At 37.0% G+C, this 27,373-nt stretch overlaps 1 protein-coding gene across 1 annotated transcript in view; it reads left to right on the forward strand.

Moving 5' to 3' along the window:
• The first annotated feature begins 772 nt into the window (after positions 1-772).
• emc2 (ER membrane protein complex subunit 2) overlaps positions 773-27,373 on the forward strand; it is a 28,991-nt gene continuing 2,390 nt past the window's right edge. Inside the window, exons 1-10 of the mRNA XM_026227548.1 lie at positions 773-858; positions 1,933-2,046; positions 4,482-4,546; positions 6,507-6,592; positions 7,894-7,951; positions 16,900-16,985; positions 17,147-17,206; positions 20,493-20,574; positions 21,941-22,051; positions 24,014-24,118. Of these exons, the coding sequence (XP_026083333.1) occupies positions 819-858; positions 1,933-2,046; positions 4,482-4,546; positions 6,507-6,592; positions 7,894-7,951; positions 16,900-16,985; positions 17,147-17,206; positions 20,493-20,574; positions 21,941-22,051; positions 24,014-24,118 (807 nt within the window). The 5' untranslated portion in view covers positions 773-818. The remainder of the gene's footprint in view (positions 859-1,932; positions 2,047-4,481; positions 4,547-6,506; positions 6,593-7,893; positions 7,952-16,899; positions 16,986-17,146; positions 17,207-20,492; positions 20,575-21,940; positions 22,052-24,013; positions 24,119-27,373) is intronic.

Here is a 27,373-nt window from a genome sequence, read left to right on the forward strand (position 1 = left end):
CTTGATAAGGCAGTGCTCCACCAACTGAGCTACAGGAACACTAATAGTAATGCCATCAAGTTTAGGTTGAGCTACTATAAACAAGCATGTGCTGAGTCCACTTGGTGAGACACAGCAGAGCAAATCATATGCTGAGCCAGATCCACAGAGACCAACTGATAACACACACACACACACACACACACACACACACACACAGATAGAGAGAGAGAGAGAGAGAGAGAGAGTGAGAGAAAATAGACACATCATATAAAACCACAATAACCTTTTGAAATGCTACAAAGACTTTTTATAGTAGCAAAACAGACCTTATGAATTTGATATACTTGACCCCAAATATCTTATATAAATCCACATTATTAAGCTCATAAAATTGAGACCATTAGTCAAAAATAAATTATTGAATTTGAATAATTATTTATTTATAATTATTAGATATTTTTTCTAATTATTAATATTGAAATACTTTTCAATTATTTCATTGCCAATGATCTTTGTCTTACATTAGTGATTCCCCCAACATTTGGAGTTTTATGTATTGATTGATTTATTTTTATTCAATATATTCTGATGTTGAATCAGTCCATTGTCTCAAAATGTTTGAAAACATGGTTGCAAAAAAAAAGAAAAAAGAAAAAAAAAAACGTTTGATAAATTACTTAAATGCACATTTTTATAAATAAAATTTCAATTTTTTTGGTATTGTAAAAATCAAATGGCTTGGATTTTGCCTTTGCCCTTAAATGACCCTTCACAGCGTTAACTGAGACGTCACTGACATCCACCAATCAGCTCACAAGGGGCGGGACTAGGAAAACATGTCGTCTATATCGGAGCTCTACGATGTCACTTGGGAAGGTAAATTACTTTGTTTTGGTTAACAGCGGTTATTAAGATATTCAGTGTCCGTATATAGCAATCATAGTTAGTCGTGTTATTCATATTGTACAGGTTTACGAACTAAGTGCCTTATTCTTTGTGCTTTTTCATTATTATTAACATGCCACTATGTAACATTAGCCAGTTAGCTTATGAAGGCACAGCCTAGTAGCAAGACTTGTATTATAGAAAATATAATTTTATGTAAGTTAAATATAAGATGTTGGGCTGAAGATGTTTAGCGTGTATTCAGCTATTATTTAGTGCTTAAATTAAATGCTAAAATTGAAAGGTAGGCGGATTTTAATGCAAATCTTTTTATGTCTGCCTGGTCTGTTTACGATGAGTCCCTTGTGGATTTGGGGATCTGCAAAGATCTGATGTGATATTCATGCTCTTGAGATGATCATCATTTGTTTTTATGATGACATTCTTTTGTTGCCATAAAGCTGATATCTTAATTCAGTGCAATGATCAAAAAATTCGGATTAAACCACACTGCTTAACGTTAATTCAGATTAATTCATCACTTACATGTTACATGATGTATGACTTACTCTTTAGTCACAACTTGATTTCTCAGATCATCTTGGAGTGCTATCATTAAAGCAAAACAAGGATTTCAAATACTAAAACTTTATGAGATTACATTTTCTTAATTTAATTTGTAACGAGGGAATTTTTTTTATAAACGTTTGATCAGTGGTCTGGTCTCAGATCTTTGTACCGCTCTGTATGTGCTTTTGTTTTAAATATTTTGTAAAAATCTTAGATATTTCGTGGTATTTTATCTGTTTTACAGCATTTTTAGAAAGTACTGTCATTATCAGGGAGTTGTATTTTTCTTATATAACCTAGACTGTCCTAAAAAGGTTTGATTTGATTAAGTATATAGTCAGGAAGCCTGTCAGTCTAATGGAGCACTAAAGATATTAAAAACCAAGTAAGAAGATGAATATAGGAAGTTATGTTATATTCAAAATAAATAATTGATGAAGAAAATAAGTTGGTGGTAAAGTTTCAGGACTGATGTGTCTATTTGTTGCATTTCAGAGATGCGTGACAAACTCCGTAAGTGGAGAGAAGAGAATTACAGGAACAGTGAGCAGATTGTGGATGTCGGTGAAGAGCTGATTAATGAGCACGCGTCTAAACTGGGAGATGACAGTAAGTACATTTACAGTACACAAAAGCAAAGTTAAAAGTTATAAAACACAAATGACCTTTAGCCTCTATAACATTAGAGTTAGGTATAAACTTAATGGGTTTTATAATTAGATCTGGTTTAGGGTGATGTCAGCCTGACAACAATCAGACACATCCTTTCAATAGAAGAAGTGACAGATATTTAACAAATAAATAGTCTGAATAACTATTATAATTTATTGCATGGAACCATCGTAGAACATTGAGGTTATATTCCCATTAGATAAATAATAGGAAAATTTCCTAGAGCAGGAGATCTGAAGTTTGACTAATTTTCTTGAAATGTATTAAGACGTTGAGTTTGTTTCAAAAGCAATGCTTTGAGGGCTGTAGTGGTTGTGATTTAGAGAGGAATTAATTTAACGTGCAACTTCTCGGAAAGGCTTTACAATTAAAATGTGAGGGGAAAAGTTGTCTCTAAATTCACTTTGTAAGCTACTGCCACTAAAAACTTACATTTTTATAAAAATATAAATTAACCTCACTAAATGAGTAGTTAACGCAGTCTTGGCAATAATATTTCAGTGGTGCAAGCCATTAACCTTTATTTTCCTTAAGGCAGTACATTTCAAAATAATACGTTTTTGGCTAATGTTAACATTAAATGTCATTAATTTTATTATTTTTTTTTGGCTGCAGTGTTTGGATCCACTAATGTTCCACTAACTTGTTTCAAAAGCAAATATTTTGTTTTAGATTTGGATCCCAAAACCAGAAAAAAAAAAAAAAAAAAAAACATCTATGCGTGTATGATGAATATTTTTTTTTTTCTCTCTAACAAAAGTAATGTTTGTCGAGTGTCTGACTGATTCTTTTTTCTTTCCTTAGTGATTTTCTTGATTTGTCCTTAAATATTTGAAAGCAAAAAGACTTTTCAGCTTTTCTTTTGACATTGAAATGAGGTTATAGTAGAAACATCTGAAACGCTTAAGATGGCTTAATATTTATTTACTTTGGTCTTTTATGGGTTTCTTAGCCAGACAAGCAGATGAAGTCCTGCAATCGTGTTGTCAAACATAGCTACTAAAGCCAAAACTCTCTTGCGTTAAAATCATTATCTCAGAGGTGATCCAATCCTTCATGCTGGCTTTTGAAACGTCTTTCTATAGACAATTTTGGTTTACCAGTTGAAGAAACTGGACTGTTTTGCAACACAAATCAAATTTAGGCCTTTTTTTCATTCATATTGTTATTTTAAAACCACATGTAATCTCAAATAACTATTATTAAATGTTTTTTGGCTGTTTCGTCAAAGAACAACACCACTTTTTGAGGAATCTTAGCAAACAACAATGAAAGAGCCAAGCTGCAAGTTGCCAAACAGCCCTCAATAAGGCATTTATTGCAATACATGTGCTCATACAACCAAACAAAACAATTACTATGTATTTTATGGCTATAGGATGCTTTTCAAATTTCTACATAGGCCTGGTATCTAATAAAGGAAAGATAAAGCAAAGATCAGTGAAAGTCTCAGCCATTGTTCTAGTACTTCTCACTTGCCATGTAATGAGTTGTATTTTATTGGTGCATGATTTAGTCTTTTTACAGAAACCTTTTAAATTTTTTTGTTGTTGCTGTGATTATGATTTATACTGTCCTTAAAGACCCTCTCTGAGGGGTAAATGCTTTACAAAGCTTGTTTTTATTGAAACCAGCTCTTAAATTGGCTGTGAAACTAGATGGTTATTATCAAAGCAAGACTTGGAATCATAAAAACTCAGAAAACTCTAGGCATTTGTTTTGGATTTTTTTTTTTTTTTGTTCAGTGGGATTTTATTGTTCGTTCTCAATGAACACTTTTGTAATCATTCAGCCGATAGACTCGGACATGCTTGTCAAAACACACTTCTCTGTCTGTCATGGAGCATTAAATTCATTAATTGGATCCATTAGCCAAGCCCCCTAATCCGTTTTCTTTATTGTAAATAGAGCAGCTAAAGCCACTAGCTTTGTTATGGTTGCCAGTTGAACATTAAATGTTGCCGTCTTGGAAATTACTTAAACATTTAATTGTAGGAATCTTAAATTCCTGCAATCTGTCAAAGTAACGACCCACTTTTTGGGCCGAGATGACGATAGCTGCGCAGTTTCAGCACATAACGCATGTCATGACGAATAGAGGGTGAAATCCGCTCACCCTTTGTGGTGTTTGACTGAACTGATAAAACTGAGCGTTTCCATGAAACGTGCCAGCGCGCCCACACCCGGAGATTACGCAGACAAACTATGCCGCTGATGGATGCTAAAGATTGTCTTTTCTAATGATACAGAGAAGAAACGTCACAGTTTGCTCGGGTTCACATGTGCTCGATGTTCATTTGTCATTTCTGCTACCATGGTGAAAAATGGACTTCCTAATCTGGTGTCATTTTCTGTTTGTCTCTTGTGTTCAGTTTGGATAATTTACGAGCAGGTGATGATTGCAGCGCTGGACTGCAGTCGTGACGATCTTGCCTGGGTGAGTTTCCTTTGAGTAACTTTTGCACTCTTTCATCTGTAGACCTTCAGGTTAGACGCCATATTGAACATAGATGAAATCAAGGCTGTGAGGGATAGATTTACAGACTTTACCACGGCACCCACTGCATAAAGGTCCTAGATCATTTAATTTTCAATGGAGTTTGTGTCTAATGAAAGTGTTTTTTTAATGCTTCGTCACCTTAACAATCGGTTTGTTGTTAAACATCAGTACAATCCATTTATCGCAATGTAATGTTTTCATTCCTAAAATGTAATTAAATCAAAAATAAATGACTATGGTCTCTTCAGCTTGTCATTCTACTCGCTAAGCTTTAAATTATTTTTGCCCACTGAAAATGCAATGTTTCACTTCTTTCTTTTGAAAAAAACAAAAAAACAAATGGTTTGAGATTCAAATCAGGGATGTTCCAGATCCTCCTTGTTGTCTTGAGACACTTACAGTAGTCAGTTTCTGAGGTTCTTACCAGTGGCTAGGAAAACAGCGGGAATAACCGTCTGTGAGCGTGATGGGTCAGCCGGGATAAGCCACAGAGCAAACTTTCCATCCTAAGCAGGAAAACATTGGATTTGACAGTAACCATTCCTCACCAAGTCATGAGTGTGTGAAAAAAAAAAAAAAAAAAAAATCCGGGGGCCTGTTCATCTCAATGGGAAAGAACTGGTAAAAGTAGCATCCTGCTTCTGCTTTTTATAGTAGCCAGTGTGGAATTGTGGGTTCCCCGCTGTGCAGTGCTCTGAATTCTCACCCACGTCACTTGCAATTTTTCCTCACTGCTGTATGGCCGACCTGTTTATCATGGGACCCACGGACAGGAAAGTTACGGTTTCATTTTATGGTCAGCAGAAACCTTTGCTGTAATTTTGTCTTGTCAAACTAGTCACATCACACTTTTTAAAGTAGATCTATAAAGTTTTAAATGCTGTGGGCAAAAAAAATGCACAAAGCCCACATTTCATCACCCCTGAGAGTTGTAGTATAATTTTCAAGTCCTCTGTAATTCAGCAGGCTTTACATGATCACTCAAACTGTGGTTGAAAAAATACATGAATTCTTTCTTTGTGAAAAATAATCATGACTGATGTTTAATTCGTCAGCATTTTTTGACGTTAACTCTGTAACGCCTGACATGAAATCACAAAACATATACTTTTTTTAATTTGAATTATCTATTGATTCTTTTAACAAAATATTACATTTTGTATTTTTTTAATGTATCAAGTTTGATATATCAATTTTAATGAATAGTTCACAACACTTGAAAACTGAATCTTTGTAGTATTTCCGTTGATTTTTGCTTCTATAAGAACCATTTAATTTATCTTACTTCTAGTTCAAAAGTTTCTATATAAATAATGAAAATTACCATTAAAAAACAAACAGCTAAATGCTCTTCTTTTGAACTTTCTATTTATCAAATAATTCTGAAAAAAAGTTTTCTCAAAAATATTAATCAGCACAACAATGTTTAACATTGATATTAATAAGAAATATTTATTTAGCATCAAATCAGCATATGAAAATTATTTCTGAAGTGTCAAGCTGGAGTAATGGCTGTTGAAAATTCAACTTTGCCTTCACAGGAATAAAGTACTTTTTAAAATACCTTAAAAAAAGTTAATTGTAATAATATTTCACAATATTACTGTTTACTTTAAATTGTGAGGCTTGTGAGCAAAAGTGACTTATTCCAAAAACATTTAAAAAATCTTACAGACCCCAAGCTATGAACTGGTGTAAATGTATAAGTATATTAATATTTTGTGTCAATTAAAAAGAAAAAGGAAGCCATTTTTTTTGGTTGATTCTCAAATTTTAACCAGTAGTGAAAATGTTCAGTGACAGACCAATGGCACATGTCTGGAAAATGTTAGGAAAACCTGTTTTTTTTTTCATGTTTGCATGATCAACCCCAACATTGTTGTTGTGTTTTGCGTAGAGTTGCCTACAGGAGCTGAAGAGGCAGTTCCCAGACAGTCACCGAGTGAAGCGATTAGCAGGGATGCGGCTGGAGGCTCTGGAGAGGTAAGACACACCGCAGCAACATCTTAACACCATGGCTTGGATAAGCTACAACGGAGGGTGTGGGGGGACGTAAGTGGCAGGATGCGTGGGAAGGGAGGCTGTTTATTTTGCAAGCCACCGTTCCTTCTGCTAAGTGGAAAAGCGAGAGAGAACGGTTTAGCCTTTGGTAATCCTGTGGCTCTTTTGCCCGAATGAGGAATTCAGAAGTTGGAAGTGGTCTTTGCCGCTATTATTCTAGGGGTCCCTCTGTGACCTCCCCCCGCCCTGTCGCTATGTTTGAGCAAAGAATTAAGAAGGCCGTAAATTGATGTCAATGTATAGAATTTCAGCAGGATTTCAGATCTGTTTCAGTCTGCTCGCCATATCTTCAACATGTTTATCAGTTATGCCAGAGGTTGTTCCGTAATTGTGAATGATTGCCCCTGCACAGTCAGATTAAATAAACTACAAATTTGGATCTAATTGCCATCAGACGCTCGACTTAAGTGAAACTCTCCGCCTCCACTCCCACATGGTTGAATCCTACATAAATCGAGCAAGTCAAAGCGGCTGGTGCCATGTGAGATCTGCCAGAGAGTGATTGAGCTCTAATGTGGATGTGAGAAGAGGAGTGGCATTGGAGCCCAGTGATAATAAGAACCAGAGCTGCTTCTGTTGTTGGTTGCCGACTGAAACAGGTTTTGCTTTTGATCATAAAACGGCTGCTTTGGCCGCACCAGGGTTAGCTTTGCAGGTTGTCCCTTGTAAAAAGAAAAAAAAAATCTATTTCATCCTTCATTCGACATGACAAGCTTATTGCATTGTCCTCATATTCTTCACAAAACAGTGTATGGGATCAGCATTGTACTTCATAATGTACTTTCAAACACTGTGCTCTCCAACCCTCAGCTCAGGTCGAAGGGCCCGATCAGTGTATTTATTTCATTTTCTTTGCATCTGTAACTCATATACGTCTCTTCTCGGAATGCCTGTTAAGCAAAATGCACTTCGAAACGATGCCTGATTTGTGGTGGAAGTGCAGGCTGATTTGTTTAGAGGTAAATCAAAGTGCAGGCAATCACGTTGGTGGATTACGCTCTTTGTGGAGCTAGTAAACCTCACACAACACTGGCTATTTGAGGAGGTACAATAATGACTGTTTATTTCTGCCGCTTGGATACGTAGTCTCGGTCATTATAGAAACAAGCCGCTGTGTATACAAGAAGTTGGTTACTGGGAACTTTATTTGATAGCCCTACTACTTCATTTCACATGACCCGTGTTCCTGTTGATTATCCTTAAATATGATCTTTCTGTTGAAGGTATGAGGACGCCAATAAGCTGTATGACTCAATACTTCAAGATGACCCGACTAATACGGTAAGAAAAAATAAAAAAAGAGTCTGAAAGTCGTTTTGCTGTCTAAAAAGTTATTTTTTGTGAGATTTCAGCCGTATAGGTTATATGCTTTCTCCCTGCAGTGACCTCAGCCGCTAAAATCACACACACACGCAAACACAGTACTACAAGTGTGTGATGGTAACAAAGACCATTGATTTATGGACTTCCGTTGCATTAAACACAGCCATGACAAACTTGGCAAAAATAAATGCCTTGTCTTTTGAAGATGGGGATTTATTGCTTTTCCTGAGACTCCATAGAGCGGTCCCAGGGGTGCAGATTTTTCCCCTTTGTTTTTTTACCTTTAACCATTAGATAACCTAAAGGAATAGTTCACCCACATTTTTTTATTCATTTTTAATTTATTCACCTGTATGCCTTTACAACTGCATTAGGGTTTATTTCCTCACAAAACAAATAGTTTTAAGAGTTTAAGTGAATCGGTTGGTCTGGTTCACAAGACCAGTCTTGAGGATTCTTCCACAGAATAGGAAATTCCTGAGTTCAATCCAGTGAGGTGAGGATCAGCGAATAACAAATTCAATTTTGGACAGATTTTTAAGCTACACTTCCATTCAAAACATGTCAAAATATCAAAAATATTACAAATATATATATTTATTCTTGGCAAACTATTTTCACATTTTTAAAAGCCTGCAGTAGTCTTCAGTGTCACATGATCCTTAATAAATAATTCTAATAGGCTGATTGTGTGCTTAAGAAACAAACATGTTATAAATTTTGAAAACCGTTTTGCTGCTTAATATTTTTGTGAAATCTTTTGTGCATAGATGCATTAATTTCTTTAAAAAAAAACAAAAAAAACATAAACTTAACTACTCAAACCCCCGAACATGTTGGCAATTGAATCGCCATTGGCTAGTAAATATTTTAGTTTACTCCCCAGACTGATCAGTACACTTTTAACATCAGTCAGTCAAGCTTTATAATAATAAAGTATTATTTAATATAACTTAAGTAGTAATAAAATCCATTTGATAACCATGTTTGAATGCATATTAGTCATTTTAACTGAACATTTTAACTTGAGAGGTGGTGTTTTTTCTGTCATTCAATGTTTCTGACAAAAAATACTAGGATAACAATGATACGAATTCTAATAATAAGAACTATAAAACACACTAAGCATTACTAAGGATTAATGAGCTGCTGGATTCATGAATATTAATCAGGTTTTGTGCGTTCACTTGAACTGATTTGCTGAAATCAAAACAGGAATGATAATAGGTGAGTGCCAGCCAATGGGATTGCCGTTTGCGCATTAACACCACCCACTACCGGAAAACCTGTCTGTTCTTAATAGCTGAAGACTTCCAAAGGAATGCTGTTATATTGACAGAAAAAAGAACAACAAAGAATATTGTTTAAATGTAGCACATCAATTCTCTCTCTGTCTCTCACTCGCTGTGTGCATGTGAGAGAAAGCGACAGCGATGTCCACCTTCCCACTAGAGTTTACGGTAAATCAAATACAGGTGCGCTGGGTATCAAATGAGGTAAACTGAGATATATCACAGATCGCTTGACGGAGAGTGAAACTCTGAAGCCCTCAGACAGAGAGTGTTCACGAGTGAAAATATATCTGTGCTAAACTTATACTTAGCCTCCAACTAACACACTGGCAAGTAAAATCTGAGAATTTATTAGCCATTGGCTAATATCAGACATGTAGAGGGTTGTACTCCAGACTATTGAATGGTAGTGTATTTTATTTTTGGGTGAACTTCCCTTTAAAGTACTTGGTTCAGTGCTAAATTTTATTATTATTTATAGGTCACTTAGGTATTCAAAGCCCATATGTACCATTAGCTGTTGATTTTTTTCTTGTCTTGGCATAACACGTGAAGCCTGTTTTTTATTCCCTTAATATTTATTGATTTTAAGTGGAGTGGTTTACAATATCCAAGTATGCTCCATGTTTTTCTAGTATCTTTCCACCATCACCCTAAAGCATATTTTGTACCTGCCCTTCATTCTTACATAAGGGGTGTGCAGCCATGCAAAAATAAATGCTTTAGTGTTTTCATAATCTTATTTGTTTTGGGCCTTCCCTGTAGACGCAAAACACATTTTTTTTTTGCGCTGTCTTTACACATGGACTTGCTTAAATGTTTTAGCGGATACTTTTGTTCTTTGGATATCATGCACGGATTCCACACTTCACCGTCCGTCTGTTTTGAACACATGGAGGCTTTACTGGCAAAGTCAATAAACCCTCATGTGCGCTCCGGCAGGACCCCCTTCCCCCTGGTGATCTCTCTCTCTCTGCCTGTTTTCTGCCTTAAAGGGATAGTTCACCCATAATTAAGAATCTGTCATCATTTGCTCTCCTTCATATTGCACCAAACCTTAATGATTTTTTTCTTCCATGATCATTTTTTTATAATGTCACTCTTTTGCATGGAATTATGGGGAGCTTTTAAGTTTAAAACAGTTACAGTAAAAATATCATAAAAATAGTCAATTTGATTTGTACACTATCTTTTTTTAATCTTCTGGAGTCATAATCTTTGAAGTGTTTTTCAGTGATAATCTTCTCCTTCTTTGGAATGTTAACCGTTTTGACTAGATAATTGAAAAAGGAAGTTGAATTCAAGAACCAAATCAGTCAGTCAAATTATTAATTGAACAGATCTGACTAGAAAAATAATTATTTCACACATCAGTCATTGCTACTTCTCTCATTAACTTAACCTGTCAAGGTTAAGTAATATTTTGGTCTTTAATGTCACTTTTTTTTATCATTTGGAAGCATGACAGTCCCAGTCCTTATTCTGTTTTGTTTTGTTGAAAATTGTCCAGGATATAAAAAAAATAAAAATAAAAAAAACTATTTTTGTGTTTCACTGAAGAAATCCAAGCGGGTTTGGAACAAGTGAACAAATAATGACCGAATTTTCATTTTGGGGTTTTCATTTTAAACTATTGCTTTAAGCTATCACCGTCCTCATCTTGTGGGCACAAAAAAAGAAAATCCTCCTGTCCTCCGTCCTTTCGTCCATGCATTTGTTATATCATTAACATTGATATTTATTTAACTATCTGTTACTTTTGGACCGAACTGCTTCTATCCGTCTTTCTCCCTCTGAAAACGAGAGGCCTGCTCTGTTTGTTTTTTGTGCATTTCAACCGAGGCACTCTCCCTATTCCCATGATCAAAGTTAAATTGCAAGCACATTTAACGGCGTGTAAATGGGAAGTTGAGATGATCGGTGCAAAATGGATATCATCAAATCAGTGCGGTTACATTGTTTTTCACAATCTAGTAATCATATCGCTTTGCCCCTCTGTTAACATCCAAAAGATATGTAACAAATTTCCCCTTGGGGAAAAATGTTTCCCAGTGTCCGAGTGTTATCCAAGCCAAAAACGCCTTGGGAAAGAATGTGGTAATACCATGATTTTTGCAAATGTCCCCATCAAAGTCTTGCTATTTACATGAACTTTGTCTTCTGTAGTAATAAAAACCATGAGGAGAATGATATTTGATTACTAAACACCTGCAGGTAGAAATATAATATTTACACACACACATACCTTTTGTGAAATAAGGTTAAACTTGGCTTTTTATTTATGAATGCGTCATTTTAACCCAAATTTGAATCGTTGTCATCAGTATAATGAAATGGTCCTTTTACACACAGTTCAGCAGAAAAATCACTGGAAAATACTGTCCAACCATGTCTCATTACTTCATCAGTCTCTCGCAGAAACCGGCTGCAACCATCATCTCCTAAAAGGAAATGTGCATTTGTGAATGATCTCTCAGACAGCTGTCATTTTTTTGAACCAGGAAGTCTGGGAAATGAAGTGAAATGGGCTGACAGATTCTTAAAGCTTTGCTTGATCGCTCTGTGAAATGTCATGCAGTAGGACTTTACTCTTTCAGGATTTATAGAGTTGATTCGGTGGCTCTCTAAGTCAATAGACCAAAACAGGCCATCAGTTAAGCTATCAGGGGCACATTTCCACTGTGAAATGCTTAATTGTCTTATCATCATACTGAATGCACATTGACAGGACATGGTAGGCTAGGCTTGGTAGGATTCACCCGCTTCTGGAAATGGTGTAGGCGAGAACCATGTAAACCACCCTGACACAAATTAGGTTTAGCCCTGATTTTTTTCTGATGGCCCTGAAAGAGAAGTGCCTGTTTTCTGATACTTCCAAATGCAAGTCACCTCCCGTCAAATGCTGTGCGTTTTTAGGACAGGAATGGAAGAAAACCATGAAGTCTTTGTGCAGTGGCAACTAGACTGTACTTTCCCACCATTCAATCTCAGGCAGGGTGACAAGAGGTTGTGGTATGGGAGGGATGACATCATCTAGGTCACCTGTCTGTAAATGCAAGGCTTATCTAAATGCTGTGTTGTTCAGTGGAATGGGATGAGGGCATGATCCAAGAAAATGGCGGAAAATTGGCGACCACTGTGAGGACTTGTGAGGCATCCCAGCATGCAGAGCTGAGATTGGAAACCGAACTGTTGTAATTATAGGCTGTGGAATAGATGTGGTACCCATTAACCAAAATTGTTGAATCAACAAAAATTGCTAAAGGTTTCTCTGCCATGGCGGTGTCCAAAAAATGTTCGAACTCCTAGCCCTTCCATCGCTCATTATTGTCCAATACCTACAGCAATGATTTGGAGAAGTTCTAACTTGCTTCTACCAATCTGTCTGTTATTATCTATCTCACTGTCTGTCTATCTGTCTGTCTGTCTATCTATCTATCTATCTGTCTATCTGTCTATCTATCTATCTATCTATCTGTCTATCTATCTATCTGTCTGTCATTTGTTCTATCTATCGTTCTATCATTCTATCGTTCTATCTATTGTTCTGTCAATCTATAGTTCTATCTATTGTTTTATCTGTCCGTATACCTGTCCATGCATCTGTCTGTTTTGGTCTATCTGTCATTCATTGCATCTATCCATCTGTTGTTTCTTCCGTCTAACCATCTATTGCTCATCTATCTTTGAAGTGGTCTACCTTTACTCACCTAAAACAGTGCCCATTGCTGAACACTTAAATGGAATATTACCAAGCTGTTTATTTTAACACTGTTTGACATAGCAGGCTTACTGCATTCACTGAATTTCAGCACTCTCACGCTGTCTGTAATTCAGCAGGATAAACATAGTTGTGCTTGTAAAAGCGATTGAGGTCAATGAGAATCCTCCTGAGGTTGACCCCTGGAATTACACTCAATTACGGTGCAGAACAAGATGAAGTTTGGAAAGGTCAAACTGATTTTTTTCTGAACTGACACTGTTTTGTTCCAATTTTTCTTTTTCTTTTTTTCATACAGTTCTTAGAAAACTGTCTGACATTCGTTTTTCTGTACAACACTAAAAGAAGCTACTTTTTCTGTCCATTAAGTCAGTGGGGACTAACGTTGCTTTGAATCCTTTTGACTACCATTTATATAGGTAATCACAGTTGAAACATTCTTCAAAATTAAATATGACATGAGGATGAGTAAATGAAGACAAAATGTCATTTTTGATTGAACGTTCTTTTAATATTGCTTCAGTTGATTTGAATGTTCTCATGAATTTGAACTTTCACACATTTAGTATAACCTTGTTCTTTGAAATGACAATTTGTGAGATATAACTCGTTGACTGCTACTGATCATTAGATTTGGTCTGGATATGTTGAAACCAGTAGCAGGTAATTCTCTTATTTAAGGTTGATTTTCAAGTCAGGTCGTGTCGGTACACCACAGAACTGAGAGTCAACTCCTTTTTACCCTGTGAGAACGAAGTTTGCATTTGAAATCTGTGGAGGTGGGCTCTCAACGGCAGTCTGAAAGTGGAGCTAGGGGTTGATAGAAGCAGCCAGCTCCTCCACGGTGAGAGCCACTCAGAAATGTTTAAGAAGAAAGGATCGTGCAGAGAATGAAAATGTAATGCTGGCCTTTCCTATATTCCTATAAAGAGACTGAAATGGTTTGGAATAGCTCATTGTTTAATAAAGTTTCGTAAGACTCTGGTCTACCAGCCTCTGTATTTTTCTGTCGGTGCCAAGTGCGCTAAGAGGAAACGAAAGACAGATATGGGGCCCAAGTAAATAACCTGAGGTCACAAATAGTCTTCCGCCTTGTTCAGTACCGAGTACAAAGAAATCAGTTCTTTGGCAGAAACTGAACATTAACAATACAATTTGACAGCTTAAACTATTTGGAATTGCCTTTTGATTCCGTTCCACAGTTTCTTTAAATACTTTTGTTAGGATAAAGTTATAAATTGATACAGAACTCATACAGTAATCCAAACAGCTTGAGGTTGTAGCTCTAGTCTTATTTCACCTGTCATCTCCAGCCTGGTAATGTGAAACCATGTCTTCCTCTGATCCAGTAAGTACTATCAGACTTGCGTACAGTATGGGTTTGGCAGTTCATCAACTCTTTAGCTTGAGCAGCCAGTGAAGCAGGTTCGTCTGGCCGCCTGGTTGATGGATAAGTGGATTTGGAGTGGCAGTGGTATCATAGCAGTTCCAGATTTATGGCTTTTCAGACGTGACTCATGCCCGGCTTGATGGAGTTTGGTCCGTGCTGTGGTAGTAGGGAAGACCCACTCTATCAAGTGCCAGTTCATAAATAATATCTTGGGCACTTTTAACGGTAAAGCTTCTGCTCTTTGCTCTCCTTTCACCAGTGAAGGGAAAAAAGAGCCGCTGCTGGAAAAGTCGTCGAACCTGGCGTAATACTTTCTGATTCAGATTGATGAGATTCTAATCCGCCTGAAGGTCACTTCTGCGTCGGAACAAGGCGGACGTTATTTGTGGCTGATACAAGCTAGGCTTTGTAAGTTTATGTGAATGCATATGGCCCGTGGCTCTTTGGCAATGTTATATTTTCACCACTTGAAATGGGTCTTTACTTGCGCTTCCTTATGTAAGCAGCATCTTGCTGATGCTCATGCGCCAGAATCCACAGGCTTTCTAATCTGATAAAGACATTACTTCTCGGTATCTGCTGGTATATTACTTATGACTTGAATGCAGTAATAATATGCTTTCAAGGAAATGTCATCTGGGACAATTTGATGGTGCAAGGCTGTTTATTATAACACCGCCTCAGGGGAGGAAAAAAAAAAACTGCACATACATGCACTTCTGCCCAATGACTGACAGCATTTAATTCTCCTCTGTGATGTCCTATTTCGGAATTCATGAAAAAAGTATTGATGCTTTTAGGGTGTTGTAAGACGCAGTGTTTCCCACAGACTTACACTATATTTGTGATGGCACTTCCACCAATGGAGGGAGGGATTGTTATGTATTGTGTTGTAATAAAAAAAAAATAAATGCAAATACTTCTAATTATTTCTACGGGGCTTTCTGAAAAAAAAAAAATGGGGGGGGGGGGATGTTTTTCAATATTCATCTGTATTGAAGGAGCAGACATTGAGCGGTAGAGTTAAAGAATGTAACATTTCAGTATCATTTAGCCAATGTCAGGTTATCTGCAGGCTTTTTTTTATTTTACATTTTTTTATTACATTTTAGCACCTTTTTAAAGACCTGCTCGAATACTATTAATACCATATGAGAAATGTAAGTGCTTATATTAGCTATCCACTGGCTCACATTAACAGATGTGTTTTTGCTGCTTAAAAATATGCTTACATTTTCAAACTGATCTTAACAAAAACAGCGGACAGGCTGATTGAAAAAACAAATTCATTCTCTGACACCAGGTGGTGCTTTTCGAACAGCAGAAATACTTTGGTTTCCCCAGTAAAGCAGTGCTCGTAAACATAGATATGTTCTGTATAGGTAGAAACCACATTCGAGCGCTCCAGCCACGTCGATATGTCCGCCATCTTGGAATGCTTAATGTGTTGTTACTCTCTCAACAACAACAACAACAAAAAGGTGAAATTAAATTCCTGAAGAAATTGGATAAACTTTCACAGATAAAAAATAATAATAATAATTTGCATTTTTAATATGTATTAACTGAATATAATATAGTTTTTAACCTATAGTACCTTTTAAATGTTGTGTTTGCCAAAGACTCTTGTTACATGCGTATGACTAGGGTTGCAGATATACAGGCAACTTGCTCTTGTCTGTTCACAAGCCTGCTTTGATCATTCCAGTATAGCAGATGGCTTACGTATAGTGGTCCATCGAATGTACTGCTAATAGGGCGTCTATCTATACCTATACATTTTTACATGAGTTTTGGACAAACTTGTGCAAAACTGTTTGTGGCGGTCAATGTTGATATTGTGATGGCATCCGCCACAAATAAATCAATGTATGTGAAGCACTAAAGAGTGCCTTAAAATATACTGTGCGACATTTACAATCATTCACAATCAAACAATAGTCATGAATGAAACAAAATGTTAGATTTTTGTAAATATTACTTTTATATTTGACATTTAACAAAATATAATTTTGTGGTCTATAATGTACTTTTGAGTTTGACATGTTTATTTGTATTTGTTTTATATTATGTGGTGTGAAAAAAAAAAAATTGTAGCATATTTTTTATTTATTTTATTTATTTTTTTTAACAAGGAAACATTAGGCAAGTTTGGCATAAGCCAGAAATCTGGATATGCAAGACTCTGTCACAAATTGCTGAAACTAAAATAGGAAGTTTCTTTTTTTTTTTTTTTTTTGAGTGTAAATCTCAAAATCATTATTTGTCTGATCAAAACTCAAAACATGGAGGTAAAATCCAACTCTGTTAGACTGTGAGGCCTTTGCTGTCCCTGTTGTCTCCAGAGTTTGAACAGCAAAACCCCAGAGATTCTGGAGGTTTTTTCAGCTCTCACAATACTATGATCATTTACACAATGCCTATTTATTTCACTCTTTACTCTTTCTGTTGGTAACAAAGACTTGAAACTCTAAAGCCCTAATCCTCTGTTTATGTCTAATAGGCAGCAAGGAAGCGCAAGATCTCCATCCTGCGAGCACAGGGCAAAAGCAGTGAGGCCATCCGCGAGCTCAACGAGTATCTGGAGCAGTGAGTGTTTTACAAGAGGATTTAGAACCCCCCCCCCCATCCATTTTTTAATTAAAAGGGGTTTTGCATTTGACTGAGTTGGCCCCCAAGCCTTTCCCTGACCCCCCTTTTGTCCACTGTGGCCTTTCTGATGTGATAACTTCCACTACTCTGTCCTGCAGGTTTGTGGGAGACCAGGAAGCTTGGCATGAGCTGTCAGAACTCTACATCAATGAGCATGAGTAATGATTTCTTTCCTAATTTCTTTTGTCGATTCTTTTTTTTATTAATGCAAGAAGTTGATAGAACATGAGGGTTAATTAAATTGTCAAACTGACATACAGAAACAATGTAACTAGACCGTGTTCAAACTTCTGAGATAAAAAAAAAAAAAGAAGTAAATATATTGATCTCAATACACATCTAATGCAAAAATAATTGTCAACTTGTTGGGTGTTGAGTTTTTCCTATCTAAACTATAAATGTAAAATATATAATTTTGTCTCATAAGAATAATTTAATCAGTAAAATGTCCAGAAGTTGTCTGTATGGAATGTGATGTTTACAAAGGTTACGAGGTCGCATTCACCAGCATCTTGCAGGTCATTCTCAGGACCTTCGACTGACATGCGACGGTTGCTGTAGAGCTGTGGGACCCTCTGGAGTAAAAGACAGTGAAATGCCAGTCTCAGCCAGGGGCCTTGCTTAAATCCGTGTGTCTGTTTGTCCTATGGAGTAGGGCCATAATAGGATTTGTTTCTTGAGCTCCCTCTCCAACTCCTGGGATAAGACTGCGCTCCCCTGCTGATAGCTCTTTTGCCTGGGGTTACTTTGTGCCAGGCATCAGGATTGAAGGAAACTTACTTTATGTCTCCTCTCCTCCATCCTTCTTTAATTGTTTTGGTCTTATTGTCCACGAGGGGGGCTACAGGGTGTTAGTATGTGTGTGTGAGAGAGAAAAAAGTTGGTTGTCCCGGTCGGAGGTTGCTGGCTGTAAGAATGCAGTCGCTCTATGTGAGCACCGCTTATTAGATACCTCACGGTTTTCTGTTAAGGGCTTTATTGCTGTAGCAGACAGAGGAAATCCAGGGGTGAGAGGATTATCTGCCCGCTTAGCCCAACTTTTCTAATATCACACCATTCTCTGACAACCCCCTATCTATAGGTCTTGTCCATGTCACTCTCTTTCTTTCTTCCCCTTTCTTTTTCTGTTCTTTATTTCAGGTCACAGACCCGCTTTTTCCCTTCCCCTCCTCTTCCGGCAAAGCTTGCATTATCACATCTCTCTGCCATGCTGTGAAAGAACAGGAGAAAGGGGAAAAAGAGAGTTTCCCAAGAGAATGAGGTGGCACCCATTCTCCAAACCAGTCAAAACAAGATGAAGACATACAAACGCCACCCTACCAGCTGATAACACCGCTATCTACACGAAGTCTGTAGTACAATTAGGCCACTAGTGGATCATGCTTTTTAATGAAGATTAAACCAGTTATCCCTTTGGTAAATAAATATATTAAAGTGGTTTCTTTGGTGAATTATGTGCTAGGTTGTAGGTTGTGATCTGCAGAACTCGCTGGTCTTAAGTGAGCTCTGCATAGTTACACTGGCTGGTCATGTGAACCAAACAGATTAGATGTGATTCTGTCAAGCATGAGCATACTAGAAAAGAAAGTCTTGATAAACTCATTAGTTTACATCACTAATCAACTAGTTGGTTGTTGGATCATTTGTCGCTTTAGGTTTCCTTAGGTTTCCAGGTTCATCAGGAGATGAGCATGTTTAGGCCTTTGAAAAAGAAAGTAATTGCATCTTAATTTCTCAGAATTGAGACTTACTTGAGACGTGTTTTTATTATTATTATTATGGCTATTTAGTATATATGTTTAGTTTGTTGTGGAGGTTTTTTTTTGTGCATGTCTGCATACTTTTTATTAAGTAAGTCTTATATATATAAGACACATATATACATATATACAAAATGTGACTTAATATCTTACAGTGATGTTTTAAACATTATCTACAAATTAAAATCATATTATGAAACATAAAGTTAGCAATTTTGGATATAAAGTAAAAATCCTGTGATTTTGACCAAATCAAATAAAACAATATATGTGTATATATGTGTGTGTGTATATATATATATATATATATATATATATATATATATATATATATATATATATATATATATATATATATATATAATGTGTATATATATGTGTGTGTATATATATATATATATATATATATATATATATATATATATATATATATATATAAATATATAAATTATTATTTTTTTTTATTTGACTGAGACAGTAAGGTGCTTTCATATTTCAAATGGAGGACTGGTAGAGTTGATGGTGGACATTGAATGCTTATATATTAGGCATTGAGTTCAGAAGTGATGTGGATTGATGCCTCCCTTGCTTTCTGTGTATGTGTGTGTCTCTCTCACTCTTTGCATTGCACCGCCACAGTTTAGGCAACGGCAGAAGCACATCTGAAAGTCTTTACGAAGAGGAAATGGTAATTGCAAGCAGCCTTCAAACTTTTGAGTGGCCTGATCTCACTGGCTCACTGGCTCACTCCTCCAGCCTCTTTGACTGTCTGTGATGTTCTCTTACTCTCACTCTCATTCTCCTCTCTTTGTATTTATAGTCCCTTGAACATTTCCTAAAAGGCTAGATAGACTCATCATCTTGTGCGAGTCAGCAACGCCAACAGTCTTTTTCCACCATTAAAAAAATCTTGTTTACGTCAACACGTTTTTTCCTGCCAGTCGTAAGATTAGCATCTATAACTCAGTTGGACATGCTCCAGCTCTGTTATACAATTTGATGTGTTGTGATAAGTTGATATGTGTGCGTGAGCACGTACAGTGTGTGCCTCGATGTGTGGACCTCGCACGGAATGAGACAGAAAGTTTGCTAACAGTAGCTAAAAAAGCCATGCGGTTTTGGGGACTTGAGGCGGTAACGAGCCTTTCAACCCCGTCCACAACTTTTGGACACATTTGGCTAATTTTTGTGTCTTGCGGCTTTGTCGTAATAGTCCTGAAGTTCTTATTGAAATTGTTTGGGATTTTTGGTGGGAGCATTGGGGAAATGTGCAGGCCCATGTTGTACTTACAAGAGTGTCTCAGACGTGAAATTGTAAATTTGTTTAAGCATTGATCTCATTTGGGAACTGCTCTTGACAATGACCTTAGGACAGTCTTGAGATGTCAATGAAGGACCCAGGGACAGATTGGTAGACCAGATTCATCTTTGCCCTTTTAGAAAAGAGGCCATGGCAGAATTGCCACCTATTGTTGCGAAGCTTCATTCATCATTTAACCATATGGGTGTTTATACAGATTTCCATTAACCCTCATAAAAGCTGATGAAAGGGAAACCTCAGACAGTCACGTCTCCCGACTGTCAACGAGACTGAGCTTTGCTTTGCTTCATCAGCCACAAAGCTACTGGGAGATGTTTTCTATGTTCTCCATTTTATTCTCTCTGTCTTGTTTCATTCCCACAGTTATGCAAAAGCTGCTTTTTGTCTTGAAGAGCTGATGATGACAAATCCACACAATCACCTGTACTGCGAACAGTACGGCGAGGTATAGTAGCTTTCTCTCTTCCTTCCTGAAATAAATGTTCCACTTCATTTAAGGAAAATTTGTTTTGTTCTATTTATTTTAATAATTTATATAAATAGTCATACTAAAGCCTGGTTTTCACTTAAGTCTGTTTGTGTTACTAAAAAAATATAAGATTACTTAAAATAATCAGTAGATTACTTGATTACCAAAAGAATCATTAGTTACAGCCCTAGATTAGTTAAAATGTCTCATTACAACTACATTGTATTACTTTTTGTAATTAAAAGGCAAATATTTTGTCATTTAAAATGTATTAAAAATTGTTTTAAAATATTGTCACGTATTAGAGAAGTATCTGTATTTATCCTAGTGTCGGTAAGTGGTGATATAGCTCGTAATTTTCTGAGAGTATGACACAGCTTTCATTCTTCAGGTCAACCATATATTCATGAAAAAGAAAATCAGTTTGAATAAAGAAAGCAATAACTTTGCCATAGTATCCTTTCAAATGTTAACGCTGCCACATTCATTGCATGCTTTACATGTGCTGCCCCGCCCTACGCCTAAAAAAAAAGGTCAGGCTCAGGATTTCTTTTTTGCTTTAATGCCTGAATACTTTTTCAATTGTTGAGATGTAATTATGCTTTCGCCAAAGATAAGAAAATACATAAAAAATACAGAAATTTAGGAGTAGGCGATCATCCCAAAATATCATATTACCGTTTTAGAACTAACAATCCATGATCAGAATCACGATCTTCCCAATTTTGAGATGTACTTTTGAGAATATCCAGACTGGAACACGCCTATGGCTTTTCTATTTTTATTTTTTGTATATGATCTTATGTTTGAATATGTTTTTATATTTTGATCACACAATTTACTGTTAAAGTAGATCAAGAGTTGCAGCATTTTTGTTGATGGATTTATAAAGAACTCTATACACAGACATAAATGTTGGCATCGGTTACTTTTATCATAGTTATATCATTTTATATCTGCAATGTTAATTCAACCCCCACCCCCAACCAACCTTAACCATGACCACATTTTTTCTTCCATTTAAATGGCTTTTCCATCCCACTGTAAAATCTCACTGGTTCAACATCTTTATCCACGTTATTAAACATCCAGTATATTCTAGGGTTTGATTTTTGTCGCTTTGCATCATTACACTTGTAATGTGGACAGAAAATTAATCGTCCTATAAACCAAAACTTTGGCCCTTTTGCACTCTATGACTAGCTGCATCCATCATGTTGTATGCTTGTATAGGATTTTCCTGTGTATTGAGATCATGTTCTGTTTATTTAGATCTCATGTCAGTAATAAGTGTGCATATAACACAACATCACCTTTCGGTTTCCTCTGCAATCTCCCTCAGGTAAAGTACACCCAGGGAGGTCTGGAAAACCTTGAGCTGGCCAGGAAGTATTTTGCGCAGGCACTGAAGCTTAACAACAGAAACATGAGGGCCTTGTTTGGCCTTTACATGGTGAGTTGTTCGGAAAACAGACACCTTCTATTTTTCTTTTCTCTTTTTTTTTTTGTGCATGTGAATGGATCCAGAGGCTGATTGGTTGGTTGATTGGTTCACACAGGGGCAGTTGAAGTTGATGTTTCCAGTCCCTGTGTTGAGAAAACTCTGACTTGCAATTTTTTTTTTTTTAAATGTAATGTAACCCGCCGGACCTTTGTAGGGCATTTCTCTGTTTATTCTAGAGATAAACAAACTTTGACAATAGAAGAATGGTAGAGAAATGGCAACCACACCATCACACGTGGCTCTGCCGGATAGGTTCAGGCAATATATGTGCTGAATAAGCCTTTCATCTGTATTTATTTAAGCAGGAAGTTGTCCATTAACACCAATGCATCATTTGTAAGTGACTCCTGACATATGAACACAAACAGCCAGCCAGGGGCAGAAGGCCGACAGAGGGTGCACAGGGAGCCACACACAGGCCCTCTGTTCAAACATACATGCACACACGCAAGCTTCAGTAGTTCAAACACCGAACCATGACAGTCATCAGTGCTCTTTGATGTGAAATGTGCACGTGAAACAAGGCTGGCAGTAGCAGGATGTCGGTCAGTACAACAAAACCAAGAGCCTGCTACCCGGTCATGTCGCGAAAAACAATGTTTTAAAACAATGTTTTTATTTTAAAGTAAGGCTAATATAGCTGAAGTAAAATAAGTTTAGGTTGAAGTATTAAAATTAGAAAAAGTAAAATAACAATAAAGCTAAATATATATATATATAATATAAGAAATCACACAAAAAATGGCAGAAAAATTATATATGTATACGTATATATGCGTTATAGTTAATTTTTCAAGATTGAAGTATTTGTTTCTTAGGTTGATGAGTGTTCAGATTTAAAAAAAATAAAAAACAGTAAAAAATTATTCAGTTTTTTTATATATATATATATACTTTTTGTCTATTTAAATTCTATTTACAAGCTCACCACACACCGTAATGTACTATAACTGTGATTTATTGACGGCCAGTAATTTTCTGGAGAAAACAAAAATGGCCCATTGTACTTGAAGATAGCACATTGTGTTATAATATTTTCTAGGTTCTAAGGAGTTAAAACTATTTTTTTTTTTTTTACTGAAAAGTAAAAAAAAATTCCAAATATTAATAAATACTGTAGTAGTATATAAATAAAATAATAGCATACGAAATGTTTGAATGTTAGTTTTTTTTTTTTTTTTTTCAGGTAAAATATTGTTTTCATCGACAGTAAAACTGATGAATAAATGACCATATTGACTAAATTCGAAGGACATTTTTGTCAAAAAATAGTATAAAAAGCAAAACATATTGTGACTCTAGTGACCAAAAATGTTCCTTAACAGCCACATCTCACCAACCTTACGCACCCCAAGCTTCAGAAGCCGAGGGATTTGCTGCCAGAAACAGAGATGAGGTTTCAGCACATCCATGGGGAAGGGCTTTCATGCTAGCCGACAGAGTCCTGCGAGCTCTGCTGAGCGGGTCTAATAGCAATAACGAGGGAAAGATGGAGGATTTGTGGTTGTGGAATGGAGATCTTGTGGTGGCTGGAGAGCATGATTCACGTTGCGCTATGCCATTCACACGCCACCTCCCTGACACTCCCAGGCCTGTCAGCACTGCCTATCCTATCTCTGATGCGAGACATATCAAGCTGCGTTAACAGAGCGCCCTGGCTTTTTTCACTACTTAACCAGGCTCAAAACCATCACATTTTCCACCCTTTAAAAAATACCCTTCATTGCCATCAGGGTTTAGCCACCCTTCCATTATGTGGCCTTTAAAAGGGAGTCAATGGGTATTTATCTCATGAATCTTTTTTTTTTTTTTTTTTTGACGCTTTGCAGAAATGGTGATAGTTTTATCTTTATGTGTTTCCCCCAACATTGTGGTCCAGCTCACCTTAGTTTTTTTTCTCTTCTTCCGCAGTCGGCCAGTCACGTCGCTGCCAGCCCAAAAGTTAGCGCAAAGGTGAAAAAAGACAATGTGAAGTACGCCGCGTGGGCCGCTTCTCAGATTAGCAGAGCCTATCAGGTAAGAGGAGTGCTTGAGTTACTAGTAGTTATGGGTGGTACAACTCAAATCTTTCCACAAAATGTTTTGTATTTAACATAACTGCTAATGTTGATTTAGTTGATCTGAATAATTTAACAACTGATATTGCATTTTTTGTTCTTTTCTGAAACACTTTAGATATATTTTATATATATGTGTGTGTGTGTGTGTGTGTATTTATATACACAAACACATATGTATTATATTTAAAATTACACATTATACGATGTATTATACACTTCCATTTAAGTCAATTTAGAGACAGCAAGATTTTTTTTCTATTTTTATTTAAACATTCTTTTCAGTATCTTAAAAAAAAAAAACTTTTAATAAGCATGGACATATCACAGCAATAATAAAACCTCCTCCTAGTCATACTGCCCAGCGCTAGTTACTGGATGTGGCGTTTGGCTGCCTGGGTTCTTTCTTTTTCTGTGTTGCAGGCACAGTCTGATATACAGACAGTGGAGAACATCCTCAGACAGTGAGCGTATGCCATGCCTTCACGCTGGGTCTGTGCTGAACACGCGTGCCTGGGCAGAGCGCAGCTAATGTGTTGACTTAAGCCCACAGGGCCTGGCATTGTGTTACGCAGCTGTTTTCTATGTCTGCATGTTAAAGCACCACTATCCCTATGAAGCAGAACAGCTGGTGCCAAACGCAGGCGTCGGGAGTTAGCAGGGGGAAAATATACAGCGTGCACACCACGACTGCAAAGGGAGGCAATAATGATAGCAGAAGAGAGGAAAATGTGAAGTGCAGCACTCGTGGTATCACTAAAGTGGTTTATACTGTTGCCATGGTACACAGAACGTAAATACTATATAAGAAATCTTAACTGCCGTCAGGGTGATATACAATGCTTTTTAAGGATTGAAAGTTAAAAGTGTAATAAAGGGGACCTTAGTCAGCAAGTAGGGTCGTCAGGGGCCACACACAAGTATACACTTGGAGAGTTTCCTGTGCAGTTGGAGGGCTCCTGTTGATGGAGCCCCCTTCCTTTGACAAGTTGGTGGGCATCTCCGTTCCAAAGAGGGGTTACCACAAGACCAGTCTGATCAGAATAAGCTGGATCTTGCCATTAAAGGCATAGTTCATCGAAAAATTAAAACTGTCATCATTTAGTGTAAATGACCCTTGTGATTTTTCACTCTTTTATAGAACACACACATTTTTTTTTTTTTTTTTTTATGTTGTCCATACAATAGAAGCCAATGAGGTCCAGAACAACTTTGGATTAATTTGACTTATAATACTGATACCTCATTTCGAAAATCTAAGTCATGCAGGTTTGGAAATGAGTAAATATTGACAATTTTTGTTTGGGTCAGCTATGCCATTAATGCTAAAGGGACTAATAAAATGTGCATTGTTTCTTTTTAAAATTTCTTTCATAGAATTTAAAATCCAAGGACTGTTTTCCACTTTCAAAAGTAACATATTGACTTTGTGGTCTCCTAGCCTCAGGGTGGTTTAAAACTTGGCCGGGTTTCTGCTGGAATTTCCAGACCACCCAATAACGGATATTAATGTTCCTTTAGTTCCTTCTGTCTTGCTTCACACAATCATCAGTATCTTTCTAGATCCCTCCCATTCACTGATCTGTATGCCTCAGGAGAGACTTTACTCACAAGGACGTCATTGGTTATGGATTGCAGTCATTCTGACGCTGTGTCCTAACCATAGCATCAGCAGCATTATGCGTCAAGACTTTGTGACGGTGCTAAGTTCCTATTTTTGTCCCATTGTGCCTGGAAGTCCCTCCCACAGTGAAATCTCATTGAAAAGAAATCATGGTTTCATCGTGGTTTTATTTTAAACAGAATTCATTTTGATTGATTGGCTGATTGATAGTTACTTCGTGCAACTCTAAGACAAGGTGTTATGCACAGTGTTTTGTCAAAACAAGATATCTGCTTACAGTGTTGGTGCTTGGGAGGTACTGCATATGATACACATATTTCTTTTGACATACAAGATGAGTCAGAGACTTTGATGTTACTTATAAGAGAAGGCTGAAACCTTGAAAAGCTGTGCTAGAATCATGTATGTTCTCTAGTGACGCAAATTTGGCGAAACCGCTTTGAATATGCACGAAGAAATTAACCCAAGGCTGTTCAGAATAAACCATTTATCCTGAACCTTGTTCACTGTACCTGAAAGCTCCTTGGTTGTATTGGGAGGTCAGCATAACCTGTTGTATTCCTTGCTTTGAAAAACATCTGAGGTCTTCAAAGAGAAGTTGAGTCACCCTTTAGCAGAGTAGCTTTGATTGATGAGGTCTTCTGCAGGTTAACGGTGCCGCCACACTTTGTTGGTTTGCATGCTTTAATTTGATGGTACTGGCAAGCCACTTTCTGGCCATGGTGGACATCTTTGGAAAATTATTTGAATTCAATTTGATAGCACATTTTCTACTCAACTCACTCCTTTTTCCTGTTAGTGCTTTCTGTATTTGACTTTGAGCATAAATACATTAACTTCATCCTTCTCTCTCAATATAGGGCTAATAATTCACTGCTGATATCACTCAGCCACAGCGGCTGTCAAAGCCTGAGTCAGTCCACGTTTCATAATAGTCATATAGACAGATGACTCACTTCTCTGATGAATTAGGGTGCAACCGAGGACTTCTGATGCGTAATGCCGTAGCCCTCAGTCACAGCAGATTGAGTGATACAGGGTCGAACCATCATAGAACACTCAGAAACAAAAGGCACACGCATATTACTTAATTTCATGAGTGAGTAATCGCAATTACCCAGTCACTGCGTGTTTGCCACAATCAGTGCAAACATGAAAACACTGGCATCGAGTCAGCATGTTAACATGTTAAACTTCTTTGAAATGCATGATATGCATTGAGTAGTCCTCTGTGGCCTTTGTAGATGCCCTTGACTTTTGCACTCGTCTAAAATGTGATGGAATCCATCAGCTCACTTGCACAACAATGTGGGGATTTTGTGAGAATGTTGGGAATGGAAGCCTGGCACAGACCACACATCAGCTCTGTTAATCTAGTGATGTTTCCCAGTAAGAAAATAACATTTGTCTCTCTGTATGTCTACATGTCCAGCGGGACCCATCAGTTACTTGGTCTGCAAACCTAAGAAACAACACTGCCATGTTCTCTGCCATGCTTTGTATATTTTCTTTTTGTTTGCCCAATGAGTTCATTGGGATGACTGGCTACTTCCTTCTACAAGCGCACCCCACAGCCCATTACGATGCAGA

This window comes from Carassius auratus, chromosome 41, assembly GCF_003368295.1.
Source record: "Carassius auratus strain Wakin chromosome 41, ASM336829v1, whole genome shotgun sequence".
NCBI lineage: Eukaryota > Metazoa > Chordata > Actinopteri > Cypriniformes > Cyprinidae > Carassius > Carassius auratus.